At 31.7% G+C, this 15210-nt stretch overlaps 1 protein-coding gene across 2 annotated transcripts in view; it reads right to left on the reverse strand.

Annotated features, from left to right (window-relative positions):
• Positions 1-1294: 1294 nt before the first annotated feature.
• LOC145686184 (pancreatic lipase-related protein 2-like) overlaps positions 1295-15210 on the reverse strand; it is an 85170-nt gene continuing 71254 nt past the window's right edge. The window contains exon 7 of one of the 2 annotated variants that reach the window (XM_081759208.1): positions 1295-4045. In XM_081759208.1, the coding sequence (XP_081615334.1) occupies positions 3988-4045 (58 nt within the window). In that variant the 3' untranslated portion in view covers positions 1295-3987. The remainder of the gene's footprint in view (positions 4046-15210) is intronic. The other variant, XM_081759207.1, reaches the window with a different exon arrangement.

The following is a 15210-nucleotide window of genomic DNA, read 5'->3' on the forward strand; positions in this document are numbered from 1 at the left end:
GGTCATCGCCTATGTTGTACACTATCATCATACTTACCCGGGTACTCTATATTACATTTAGAAACATACATTGTATTTCCGTTACTATTGGAACATTGTAGAATTTATTATTCCTTATATCCAGAGTAAAATTTATCTATGAAAAGCATAAGATTTCGTAAAAGCAAGACTTGCAAGATTCTTGCAAGCAAGACCAACACCAAGACCAAGACTGGGTGTGCAAGACCAAGACCAAGATTTCCAGTGAAAGACCAAGATCAAGATTGGATGTGCAAGACCAAGACCAAGACCAAGAAAACCCGGGTCTTGGTCTTGGACTTGCATTTGCTCATCACTAAAATAAACACTTATACCTTGTTCTGAGATACCATATGTTTAACCTTGTAGCTGTAAGAATTCCTAAAAACAAAGATAGTTAAACTAAAATTTACTGTATCTGGATATAACTGGATAAATTTTACTGTTATGTTTGGGTATAACAAATGGTTCTGCGAATTAGAAATATTTTAACAAACGGTTTTAGCGAACCGGTGCGAATCGATTAAATAGCAACACTGGTTAAGATATTCATCTACGGAAGAATATTATTATGTATTTACAGTAATTTTACTCTACTGATATATATATATATATATATATATATATATATATATATATATATATATATATATATATATATATATATATGTTATATGTATACATCAATACTGTGTGTTGTAAAGAGTCTACTACTGTCTGTCTAATTCAAGTAATGTTTTCGTATAATAAACGTAACATCATTATTATTTCCAATAATCTCTTCAGTACTTGCTGTCTATTAGAAGCTCCCACTTTATCCGTATCGATACCTACTTTTAAACTATTTTAAGTACTGTGTAGATCAACATACCGGAAAGTTGTTTTCAAATATTTTTATGTATATTTTGTAATGAAAGCAGAAGTAAGTTTCCATACGGAACATAGTTTTATGGTTATCTATTTTTCGATACATTCAAATAGTCCGTCACGTGAATTTAATGACAAGCCATATTAGTGCGATTAAAATACTATCCGCATTTTAATTCAGAGTTAAATTAATTTCCGGAAATGAAGATGGTAGGATACATACTATTGTACTGTCTATGAATCAAATTTATTGCTTCACTTCGGCGGCATTGTAGAGAATGACAAAGTTCTTTCCTTTTATTTATAAATTCTGTGGTTACTTACTTGTTATTGAAAGGGGCCAAAACACAAAATTCTTTGAATTATTTCCTTGACAGGGATGGAAAAAGAACCGGTTTTGTCCCGCTTTTGAACCGGTTCGGGCATCAAGAACCCGTGCTAAAGATAAGAACCTGTCCGGAGCGTTTTTATAAGAACCGGTTCATTTTCCATCCCTGCCTTTTGACCGTTGTAGTACGATACTGAATAACTGTATTTCTAATGATCAATTATAGTGGTGGTAATAAATTTTCATCAAAGAATACTAATTAGAACTTATTAATAACTAAAGACACTGCACAAATGTTGAGTTGTTAAGAAATGTCTAAAATGTCTTTACAAGTAGTACGAAAAATTTAAAATAAAAGCTACTGTTTAAATTAACTTTAAAGTATTTATTGCAAAAACTTTCTTCGTAAAGCTACAAGGTTCACAAACGAGGTAGAAGATGTAATAAAAATATTGACATAAAATATACTAACATAACAATCAATAACACTTAAAATACACTCATAATACAAATACATATTATTTTGATAATGGTAAAATAATATGGCAAATGATTAACTTTGGCAATACAGAATGAGAAACATTCTTAAATATAATTATTTTTAAATAAAAGTATTTTTTTCTTCTGTGACAAACTCTCAGTTATTTTTGATTTGGCATACTTATACGTAGAAGAATGTAATACGTTTACATGGTGAAGAATTAAACAGAAATAAGTGCTGCTGCTAAATTAGTTCAAGTTATCCAAGTTATCATCTATTAAAAATGAAATGGAAGTTCTTTACCAGTTGCTTTTGGTTCCAATTAAAGTATAATTGTGAAATGTTTAGAGCCTGTTTAGAAATCAATATTATGCATACTCTCATTATAAAAAAAAAATATATCTTTAATGTTTCAATTCAGCAACTACATTCAACAACTTTTATAACAAAAGATAAACATTATTTAGCATCTTCAGAAAGATTAATAAATCTTTCTGAAAATGCAAAATTTTGAACATGTCTTAGATCCAAGATCACGTTTTGTATTTAAAATATGTTTATTCATATTTATTATATTTAATTCTTCAGTAAAATGTCTAAAATGTCTTCACAAGTAGTGCGAAAAATTGAATTGATAATATCTAATTGAAAACAATTAAAAATAACAAAAATAATAGTTCAGTGGTTTAGTTAAATAAACGTCAAAGCTTTTACAGTATAAAAGAAAGTACTAAAGAATGAATGGATGAATGATGCGTATTTCGTATTAATAAATTTGTAAATTAGAAATATTCTGTATTATTTTACATATATATACGTATATACAGTAACTGTCACACATTATATTATACTAATTTTTATATGAATAATTATCAATGGGGCTGTTAGAATATCAACATATCTTAGGTCACTAAAAATTTATAATTTTTCTGTATATGAGAGTATTAAAACATACAGTTTTGTAAAAATAAAAGTTGGATGGTTTAGTTTACATGAAGCAATAATACTTCCAAGAGTAATACCATGGAAATGACGAAAATTTTAACATGAATATTAACATAGTTTCCCTAGCTATAAAATTTTCAAGAATATTTACTTTAAAATTTTGGAAGTACTATAAAAGTTTCGTAATATAAAACAAATTAAAATTCACATTGAAGTCAGTTTAGTTGAGCATTTTACGCAAGTTCCAATAACATTTGTGAAACTTTTTTTTAAAAATATCAAAACTTAACCAAACATATATTGAGCGATGAAAACAATTGTTAAAAGATCATTGTTTAAAGATTAGTACAGAAGAAAATGTTTTCAATTTTTCAAAATACAATTTCAACGCATTTCTTACGAAACATTGAAGGGCTGATACATCGTCTACGGTATTTTCACTGCTGTAAACATCTCTTATAACTAAGTTCTATTTAGCTATAAATTCTTAAATGTACGAAATCCATACTGATAACTATAAAATCTGTACTTTCTAACTTTGTATTTTTTAACTATGATGAATAAGCATTTTTTTGTATTTTTTAGCTATGATGAATTAGCATTTTAACTAGCTACAAAATACAAAATTCATCATTCAAAACTTGGACGTTTTCTTGTCAGTTTTATTAACTGTAATAGTTGTTAATGTTTTCAGTGAAATAAAGAGAGATTAACTAATTAAAATTGTCTTAAGTTTGTTATCCATGTGTCAATATAATTTACTCGCGATTTCCAAATTAATTTAAAACTATCAACGTCTGAATTAATAGTTCGATACAATTGCACTTTTACCGTCTGCTTCTCTAACATTTATTAAATACGCTTGATGAATCTTTAATTAATTACCCATTAATATTATGCAAGACGTCAAGACAAATTTTGTTAGCACGAATGATTAATCCTAAGAATAACTAAAATAATTTCTCTTAACGAGACTCTAAATTTATAATTGCAACATATTGGATAACATGACAATTGCTGTGAAAAAGACGGCATTTTTTTTTACTGATTTATAAAATCTTAGTTCAAAAAATATTTTTACGCTTTGTCTTTTATGCATTTTTTACTGTAACAAAGTAAGGGAATATTCTCTCATATTCTCTCATAATAATACTTAACCTTGTTTATATAAATATACTTGTATCATTTACATATTTTACAAACATATATTGTATTAAAAGGTTCAGTTAAAAAGACTAGCACATTTTCTTAGATAAGGAACCTTTTTTATGGGTACCGTAACACATATCATTGTTTACAGTTTTTAAAGCGTAAATGAATATATTTGGTAAATCATCAGAATAAACTCTTATTTAATAATGAAATCTATATGTCTGAACGTCTTCAAATAATATTTACCCCTGGCGCTGGAAAGAAAGAGAAAAAATAATTAATAGAAAACAAATCATTATAATTTCTTAATAATTAACTCAATTACCAAGTTAATTAGTAGAAAACCTAAAAAGCGAAAGCTCCCTAGCGTTAGGGCTCATGAAAGGCTGTAATAAGATAAACAGGTATTTGTTGGATGTCGTTTACTCAGCACACCACCTCTTATTTCCGTTATTTCTGGGTTTTGAAATCCGAATACCCAACCTCTCAATTCAAGAAGCTCCCCAATCGTCTCCGATGCCGAGTAAACATTAGAATTTCTATATCATCATAGAAATTAAACCTAATGCCATGCACACCAAAATACATGCACCAACTATTCTTTCTCAAAGACCATATACATATCAGAAGTGGAGGATTAGTCACTAGAATTGTAAGTTAAACATCATTGAAAGTATTTTGAATACTAAAAATATTATATAATTAAAGTAAAATGTTTGTCCAAGGGGAAATCTATTTGTAAAATTGTAACATTACATATTTTCTTGTTTGCAATAATACCTCGTGCAACAGGATGAGTCACGATGCTATTTATTTTGTCCAAATTTCTTTTAAAAATAATGTCGATAATTCGCTATTAATGTATTCAATTTCTACAGATTTTGAAGACATATATTGCCCTATTTTTGCTTCGTGTAATTCTAAAACTTCAGAAAGTATGTAAATTCCATGACAGGGAGGGAGAATAATCATATTATCCAACAAACAAACATCTTAAGAAAGGGGATATCCATATGTAAGCATTATGAATACAGAATAATTAAATTTATTATTTGTTCTGGTCCATGCTTGGCTTATAAGTATCAGCCAATCAATGAATACTAGATTTTTATGATCTTTGCTAGGTTCATTAAAGTTTCTTAGTATATCTGTGGTCGTATAATAACATTTTGTAACTGTTAAGTGACATTGTTCAAAAAATAATATGCACTGTTACCAACACAATAACAGGTGAGTTGCGTTTCACAGTGTGAAACTAGAGTAAACTTCCTAACTATGGGAATTCAAAACTGAATCTTGAAGTAACATATCTATAACTATTGGTTGAAATAGATTAATAAGATCAAAGGTAGAACCTGTTTCTCCGACGCTGGCTGTTTTTGATATATGGCGATAAAGGTTGATACCGGAAAGTGTTCACTTGAACCATTTCCAGATTAAATAGATGGTTAAGAGATGAGATAGAATCCACTTTTGAGAAACTGAATCGATTTGCAAAACTTGCATATCGATATCTCTTACAGTTTTTGCTCTATGAAAATCAGTATTGATACCGGAAGTAGTAGTAAATTTCAACCACTTCCAGTTTTGGTAGAGTATTCAGAATAGCCAGAATAGTCGTACGTTGCCTTGAGATATCCAATCATTTGTTTGCATAAAACCGCTTCTCTATATATATTACCGTTTTCGTTCTATTGGGAAAAACTTTGAAACCGGAAATTAACTTGAACCATTTTTGGTTTGAATAGAGAGTTAATGGAGGAGATTAAACCTATTCTTCAGATACGGAATAACTTGCGAGAAACCACATCTCGATCTCTTATTGTTAGCATTTTTTGCTCTGAAACTCGTTGACAGACGGACGAACGGATGGACGTACAAAAGGCGTTGTGTAAGACTTCCGACAGTTATGCATAGCATAATTTGGAAGTCTTTAAAAATGGTAAATTGGGAAAGTTCAGTGCGTAAACTACTTGACTATGTTGAGTTCTGGAAAATGGAACTGATATTAGTAATTTTCACGTCATTCTGTCTTCCTGCTCTGGTCCTTGGATGATTATTTTGTTTAATTCACTGTGATGTTCTTTGATTTGTATGATTCAAATATACTGGCAAGATAAACGTATTAGATTGGAGACTATTCAGTTCGGAATACTTTTTATAAACATACTGAAACATCATTTTATATTTTGATGACACTGTTTAGTCAGTTTATATATTTTTGAACTTGAAGCTAAGATAGTCCTCTTTCGAACTACTTTAATCAGAAACCATCATGTTTTCTAATATATTTTGCAATCTATGGTTAAAGGCCGGAGCAATAAGTCTTCTCAAATTATTCTGAAACTTTCCACATGTCTGTTACATATTAGACATACATTTTTTTATCATTATTCAATCATACTGCGTAAGTGATAACTTGACATTATGCCATTTGAAAATGAAATTCATACTGAGTTAGAACACTGCATTACTTATGGCATTGATGATACCCGCTTGTGGAAACCCTCTATAGTATATATAATACTATCAAAAATTTCTTAAGTACATTTGAAGATATTTGCATTTATCTTAAAATATTACCATTGTCTGGCTTCACGTTTCTCGAGTCTTTATTGGCCATAACTTCATTACTTATATGATGTGCGTTAGCAGTTACAACTTCGGAATATGTTATATCTTCAGAGGTGCTATTTAAATCTGCTTTCAGATCTCTAAAAACTCAGTTTAGAGTTGAGAAACATTCCTTCTTAGTAAAGTCATGTTCTCTTCCTAGTCACTAGTCATCCTTTGTGATCAAGTAGGTAAAGCACGCGCTTTCTGTTCGCGTGGTCTTGGATTTGATTCATATGGGAATACTCATCCTCAGATAAAATCCCTAGCATTAGCGGAAGTAACTAATCCTTTCCGTGTTTCAGTTCTGTTATTCCACTGACAATTTCGACTGTTTAAGCTGCAATTTTCGATGAAGCACAATCCACGTCATCAGAAGTTCAAAATCAAATGTTAGCTACTTCTATTAAATATAATGTATGTTCTTTGCGTATGATTAACAACCTGATTTACATAGTATAGATATCATTTTAAGCAGTAAGATCCGTTTTACATGGCCTCGTGTTAAAAAGAAATCCAATCAATAATCAACTAATCACCCCTTCAGTCTGGTGTTTAATTGAACAATCTGTCCATCTATAGTATTTATTTATTAGGGGAAGATGGGATAATAAGAGACAGGAGTAATAAGGGACAAAATGTTTGGTAGTTTTGTTTATCGTCAGAAAAACCGAAAAAAATTCCACAGCTTACAGTATTCTTCTGTGTACATCCCTAAAAAAAAGTTCGTTGGTTTTAGGCAACTTCTTTACCTTCTTTTCTGCCTTTCAAAAAGTGTCTACCAAAATCTTTAGGTACCTAAAATCAGTCTTTTTCGTGATGATTTTTTTCTACAACTTAGTTATAAATATTAAAAAAAAAAATGGTTGCATAAATTTGTACAGCATTAGTGATACTTTAAAGTAGAATTGTTCCAGTTTTTCTCTGATAAATGAGCTCACCAGAAAATGCGTGTCTCTTATTAGTCCACTTTTTTTGTTTTGTCGGGGTAAAAAGAGACAGTCGTTTGGTCTTTCCAGGTTCACTAACTGAAGATTAAAATTCCACTGGCCTCCTCATGATGATATTCAGAAACTGAATAAAGTGTTTATCTTTTATGATCCTGCCATTTTATTAGGAAATGATCCGTTCATTGCTAAAAGAACAGAACTTGTAAATATTAAGAGGCTTTATTCTATTAAAAAGAGAGAATGTTTGGTTTAAAATGTTTCGGTCAAGGCCTATTTTCTGTTGTAGAGCTTAAAGTTTCATTCCATTATTGTTAAAAGTATTCACGCAGGCTATTTTTCATTTTGATATAGTCTATTTAACAATGTATAGCCTATTGTGTAAGAAGTCACGGTAGCATAAAGAGTTGTTTTACGATGTAGGCCCTACCTTTTTAATAAAAAAGGGTTTTATATGGCTATAATGTATAATTTTGTCATTCCAAAATGTTCAGAATGAGTGAAAAACTTCACAAATTATGAAAGTCTGTGATTTGTATAGTTTGTAATTAAAAACATTCAACTTTCAAGCATGACTTTCACTAACCTTAATTTTCACATTTCAATTGACAGAAAAGTAGCAAGAATAAAAACAGGTAAAAAGATAGGGTAATAGAATATACCTTAGGCATATCTCCTGTAACCCCAGTTGAATAACAAGGTACAGCATGAAAGAAATCTGGGCAGCGTCTCTTATTACCTCATAGGGAGTAATGAGAGACATCAACTGAAATGTTAAATATTTTCCCCCAATCTTCCTGTACATTGGAAGAAATAAAATAATTTTCTATTGTGTTGCTCAGTAATAAAGTATATTTACACAAAGAATCAGAAATGTGACTTGAAAACTGTTATCGTTTTAAATTACTTTTGTCTCTTATTATCCCGAGTGTCTCTTATTAGCCCATCTTCCACTATATACAAAAATTGCTCTTTTAAGCATTCTTCTATTAATAAATAGTCGAATCTAATTTGACTACTTAAGCTGTTGTGAAAAAAAGACTTTTGGCATACTTTGAACATCAACATGAAATTTCAGAGTCGGGTGGCGATAATCTCGTCTCATCGCCTTTATCTCTATCATCTCTGGGTTAGAAATTCTTAATCTTTTCTCTGTCTTAATTTCCTCCAGTCTCTTCTGATGCAAATTCGGTAATACCATTAGATTTCATCTCTTCGAGTATTATAATCCTGAGCAAATCCTTTTACGACAGGTAAGTTTCATTATAAAGTTATATATTTTCGTTTCTGGACCTGCTATTGGCAAAACATTTTCAATGACTCATGCTCTTTTATAGGTGTACATGTTTTCCATTCGGATCATCGGTATTTTTTTCTTTATATGTTAATTAACCATATTTTCTAGTGTGAATCCTTTAAGGGGAATTCATCAGTTTCACCATAAATAAATCGATGCACAATTATGAAGATTTTGACATGTATAATTGTCAAGCCAGAAGTTGCCAGAAACTTTAGCCAAATTAAATATACAAGTATATAAAATAGTTCCTCATTACAATGTTACTAAGAAACTTAGATCAACAATGATGATCAAACTGAATGTGATGTTGATTTTTTTATAAACAAGAGCTTATGGCTAATTTAAGCTTATGAAGGAACTTTTAAACATTTTTCTCTTTTTAATAAGACACCTAAACCTCGTGTGTTTTTACATATTTTCGATTTAATTCTAATATTTTAATTTTATACCATTAAAATTTCCTTGTGTAACTGCCCTAAAAAGAATCAGTGCTTCCTTCCCAAAATTTAAAAAAAGCAGCTATTTCCAAAACATGCAAGTATTTTGATGTAGGTTTAATTTAGTTTTAAAATAGAAGAGAATATGTTATTGTCATTAAGCTTTACAAGCAAAAGATAATGTCCAATATAGGGTGATTCAAAAGTAGGTATATACCCCTGCATTGATCAAGTATAACATTCTAGTTTATGGATTTCTTTGCTCTGGGCTTAAGTAAAAAGGCGTTAAGAACAAATAATAAAGAAACTAAATCTACCTGTTTTATAACAATAACAAATTATATAAAATACAGTGAGCTGATCAGTACGGGATATACCTACTTTTGGGCCACTATATATATAGTGTTGAGGTAATGATCACTCATAATATAAAAGTAATGGTTAATGTAATGACCAAAATATAGTAAATATCATAATAATTTAAATAAGATAACATACTGTAGATTACGACATAGTTTCCTTACATTCAATAAACTCCTGTAATCGAATAAAATGAGTTCGCTATTAATCAACCATACAATTTATTGTCAACTACTGTATGATTGCTGTTAGCTTATTAAACAGCTTCGACCCTATAATTAACAGTTTTTGACTAGATAATCTACTAAAGGGTACATTAATTTTCTTACACCGTCTAGTACCTCTCCCTAAGTGTCATATTTGTGATATTTTGCTTGGTGTAAAGTAGCACGTGTTAAATATATAAATTTACTACCGTCGTTATGTTAAGCTAAGGGAGACGACATCTACATATAGAATTGTAATAGTATTGACATTTAGAGGTGAATCATTTATCATTATCAGAAAAAGTAAAGGATCCTAAACAGAACACTATGGTACCTCATAGTTTACTTCCAGGATGTTTGAATGCATATTGCTAACACCAACACCTTATGTCCACTCTTCTAAATAGGATTTTATAAGTTCAGATCGTAACAAGCTAATGCCATGGAAACCGTAATAAGCTAATTTTTCACCTAAGATTACACAAGCAAATGCTTTACTTAAATTGCAGAATATCGCTAGAACAAAGCCTTTGTTTTCAAACACTTCATATATTTTATTCGTTAGCGAATCCACTACACCAATAGTGGATTTCCCAGACCTAAATCCAAATTAAGCTTTCTAAAGTATGTTCTGCTGAATCATATACAGTGAAACTTCCTTAAACCGGAACTTGAATAAGACGGAAATCTGTCTATAGCGGACATTTTTCAAAGTCCCGGCAGCTCTTATGGGAATTCCTTTACAAATAGTTTCTGTAAAACGGAATCTTCCGTAACGCGGAAACGGAAAGCAAAAATAGTCCCAGGGAATCTTTGAAGCTTGCATAAAACGGAATCTCTTTTTCGCAGTGGAAGGCTGCAACAGGTTACCTTTCATCTCTCTTGTGCGTGTCTTATTTGGAGGTGAAGAGATCAATATGGAATGCCACTTAATAGAACAAGTGAACTCTCCTCCATTAGTTCTTGCCTTTAAATAATGCCTCACAAAATACCGCTAGAGATTTGACCTCATTTTCCTATGACGATCTTTTGCTGTTCGGAAGCACTGAAGCAGATGATTGACAGGTTATTGTTCATGTACCATTTTTTCTATCTGCATTCGCTTTCAATGCTCCACCTGTGAATTTCACCTTGTCTTAAAATAATGCTGGAGTCCACAAGTCTTTGTGTTGGCGGCTCTCCAAAATCTGAAAATCTTCATTTACAGCTGGTGCTTGTTCACGGTTCACTAAATTTGCCCCAAGCAAATGCATTTTGAGCACAATGACAGAAAGTTGTCATCAAAAACAGAACTAGAGGGGGAATGAAGCGAGAGACAAGTACATTTCTACAGTGTTCTGAGTTTGTGTTCAGTATCTTCAGTATCATGTTTTTTTCTTCTGTGGTTAAAACAAGCTGTTTTTTATAGTGTTTTTATTTTAGCCGTACACAATGGCTAAAAGACACGTGACTCTCACTTTGGATGATAAAGTACAAATCATTGAATCCAAGGAAAAGGACAAAATTTCGGTGAAAGATACACAAATTTATGATACACTTAAAAACAAGGACCAAATTCTGAAGTGCTGGATGGAAGGGAATGGCAACGCGAAGCTGGTAGGAAAAGTAACGGCCAACGAGAAAATAAACGAACTGGTATGGGAGTGGTTTCTAAGCGCCAGATCGAAAAACTTGCCAATTTCTGGTCCTATCTTACAAGCTCAAGCTTTTTCGATTGCCAAATCTTTGGGGAAAGTTGATTTTAAAGCATCGTCGGGGTGGTTGGACAGTTTTAAGTCTAGACATAATGTTGTGTGGAGAGAAGTTTATGGTGAGTCAAAAGATGTCGATCCGAAAGCAATTGAAGAGTGGATCCCCAAGGTGCGTAAACTGACACAAAACTATGAACCAAAAGACATTTTTAATGGTGATGAAACTGGTCTATTCTTTCGGGCACTTCCGAGCAAGTCGTTGGCATTGCGTGGTGAAAAATGTACAGGGGGAAAATGTCAAAAGAAAGACTCACTGTGTTTTTATGCGTGAACATGACAGGAGAAATGGAAATGATCCCTCCTGTGATTGGGAAAGCTGCAAAACCTCGTTGCTTTAAAAATTTAAATGTTAAATGTCTGCCAGTTGTGTGGCGAAACAACAACAGTGTTTGGATGACAAGTACCATTGTGGAAGAATGGTTAAATTCTTTCAATGCGAAGATGAAGAAAGTAAATCGTCATGTTCTGTTATTCTTGGACAATGCCCCTTGCCATCCCCATATAAAAATGTCCAACGTTACTATAGCTTGGTTTCCTGCGAATACTGCAAGTATGTCACAACCTATGCACCAAGGTGTAATTTCGCCTTTAAAAGTCACTACAGGCGATTGGAATCTCTAGTAAGTAAGATGTCATCAAGCAATTCTGTAAGCAAGTTAGTGAAATCGGTGTCTGTATTTGATGCTGTAAATTGGGTTGCTGTTTCTGCTAAAAGAATTAGAAAGGAAACCATAGCTAAATGTTTTATGAAAGCTGGGTTTACTGAAAATTCTTCTTCTGAAAGTTCTGACATACCAGAAATAACGAAGACTGCTGAAGCCGTTAAACTCTTGTGAAACAAAATGGACAACCGGATAATGGAACAACTTACATTTCAAGTGATCAAGATGTAGCAACTTATTCTACGATTGAATCGGCTGCGGATCTCTTGCATGGACTTGAAACTGAAGAAGAAAAAGACGACGATGTCACCGAAGTTGAAGAAATCAGAGAACCTAAAATTGGTTATTTAAGAGAAGCTCTTCATTATGTTGAAGACCTCATTGAATTTGCGGCTGACTCAAATTATTCAGACCTTCTAGAACCATTCTATTCTGCCAGGGAAGTGTTAGAAAAAAGTCTTGTCACAAAGAACAAAACACCTTACCTTGAAAGAAATGTGGAAAAAATGTGAATAAGCATAGGGGGGAAAATGATGTTGATAAACTGCAACTAAAAGTAGTTTGTGTAACTTTCTAAACTGCATCTTGAGTTTCAGTAGATTTTCTTGCACTTATTTGAAGTGTTCACATCATTTGAAGTGTTTTAGTTCTGTGAGAATATTAAGTGTTGTGTGTCCTGAAAACCACAAAAATACAGAATATGTGTGTGTGTGTGTGTGTGCAGAGTCAGAGTATGAAAGACTGCATTTTGGAGTTCCAGAGCAAATATAAAGGTAAACTATAAAACCATTTCCATCTGTCTTATTTTTGTAGTTATTTATTTTCAGATTTGTATAAAACGGAAATCTGTCCAAAACGGAAACAAAAGTTGGACCCGTCGCTTTCCGCTTTATACAAGTTTCACTGTATTTCAAAATCATCTTTTACACTAGTTTCCATAATTTTAGAAAAAATCGGAGTATTGGACGATAATTAAACGGACACGAAGATCTCCCTTTTTGAAGGTGAGAATAACTAGCAATTTTAACTACATACCTTGAGAAAAATATTTATTAAAGGATATTGTAAGGGATTGCGTAATGTGATTGATGATAGTTTTAATAAGGGTATTAGAAATATCGAATATATTCTTACTGTCAGGTATTTTCAGTTTCTTAACTACTTCTATGACGTCATCAGGCCCAACATGGTTAAATAACGAAATGCGTATTAAAGGGACTACGTTGACTATTATAGTGATACACAGTGGCGTATTTAGGGGGTGGCTATCGTGCTTAATTCCCCCCCCCCCCCGAAATAAATTTGTTATATGCAAGACGTCATCAAAATTTGTCGGCGCTCAAAAGGAAAAAAAATATAATTTCACAGCTCCCCAAACAAAATCCTAAATACGCCACTGGTGATACACATTAACATTAGTACTCCCTGCTTCTTTCGATTTCCTGCATCTTTCGATGAAATAAGGAAATAAGTATTAAGTGTACCAGGTGGTAGAGTATCTACATTATTATTATTAATAATAATAATAATAATAATAATAATACTAATAATAATAATAATAATAATAATAATAATAATAATAATAATAATAATAATAATAATAATAATAATAATAATGCTTACCCTGTTAGTTATCTTCCAAGCAGTTTTACATATATTTCAAGATGTTTCGATGCAATTATCACTATATTTTGCTTTCGCCATATCTATAGCAGATTTGTATATACTCTATTCAATTCCTAGAGTGATTAGTCGTTTTATTCTTACATATATATTTTAATATTCCATTATTTTAGCTTTCATAGCAGAAAGTTCTGGAGTACTAAGTCCTATTATTTAACTGAATTATCTTTGTTGATTTACATCTGACCACCGTTTTAGGAATATACAGTACAATTCAAATATCTTTCAAGACTTAGTTAAAAAAAAAATGCATGTGTTACTGGCATTTAAACTGCCGTACTTAATGAGTGCATCCCAACCTATACACGATAATAACTGAATGAAGCTATGTAATTTAGTATCTGTACTGAGTCTAGTTGTGATTACTTTGAAGATAGGAAAATTATATTTGTGATGTCCAATATTAGTATTAATTAGATTGAGTGACACAGGATGATGATCTGAAAAGGGATACCTATTTACATTACTTGTTAAATATTCTTCTTTTATATTTGTAAATATGTCATCTAAGCATAATTACTATGCTTCTAATTGTTTTATTATTAAGTACTTGAAGATGATATTGTCTAAGTAGATTTAGTAAATCACATAGACTTCGTTTCTCGGTATTAATATTAAAATGAGCGTTTACGTCACGTTCTATTACCATCTCGTACTTATACCACTTGTTAAGAAATGTTAATAACTGCTCCAATTTTTCTAAATAATATTTGGATCACCATCAGGTGATCTATAAACAAACATTATTATTATTATGATCTAAAATATAGAAGCTGATTCAAATTCACGTTTAATATTAAGAAACAATATATCTAGTTCACGGTATCTTACGTAATTATTAATATACAGTAGATAACACCACAGAATATAAATTTACTTCTACTATAACTAACCAAACTAAATCACTTGGCGTAACTAAAGCCTGCTCCAGCGCCATCTGCTAGCGACCGGCTGAATTACGTCCAACCTAGCAAGGAGCATATAGTCAGCGCGCTGCGACGCCCTGTCTCTAACAGGCGCATAAGAAGCTTCCCCAGTTTTCCTCACGATGCTCGGTGAACGCCGAACATCGGGAAGCACTAGCCGGGAGTAGAACCCGGTACCACGCGAACTTGAGTCCAACACTCTAACCACTGACTGCGGTGTTCCCTGCTTCTACTATAATTATTTGTCAATATAAAACCGTCTACAATATTGTATTGAATTTCCATTTCTATGTTCCAGTGTTCGCACACACAGAGAAAATATTTATTTTCAAATGCAAAATCTAAAACAATGTATGAAGACCAAGAAAGTGTAAGTATAGATAAAGACTCTCTAAAAATATTCTATCAAAATGCTCGTAGCTTACGTGGTCGAACATGTGATTTCTTTTGTGGTGTATTAACTAACAATTACATCTAATTGCAATCACTGAGACATAAATTAACGAATCTCATTATGATGCTGAGTTATTTGAT

Source organism: Thermobia domestica, chromosome 5 (genome assembly GCF_964235325.1).
Source record: "Thermobia domestica chromosome 5, izTheDome1.hap1.1, whole genome shotgun sequence".
In the NCBI taxonomy this organism is placed as follows: domain Eukaryota; kingdom Metazoa; phylum Arthropoda; class Insecta; order Zygentoma; family Lepismatidae; genus Thermobia; species Thermobia domestica.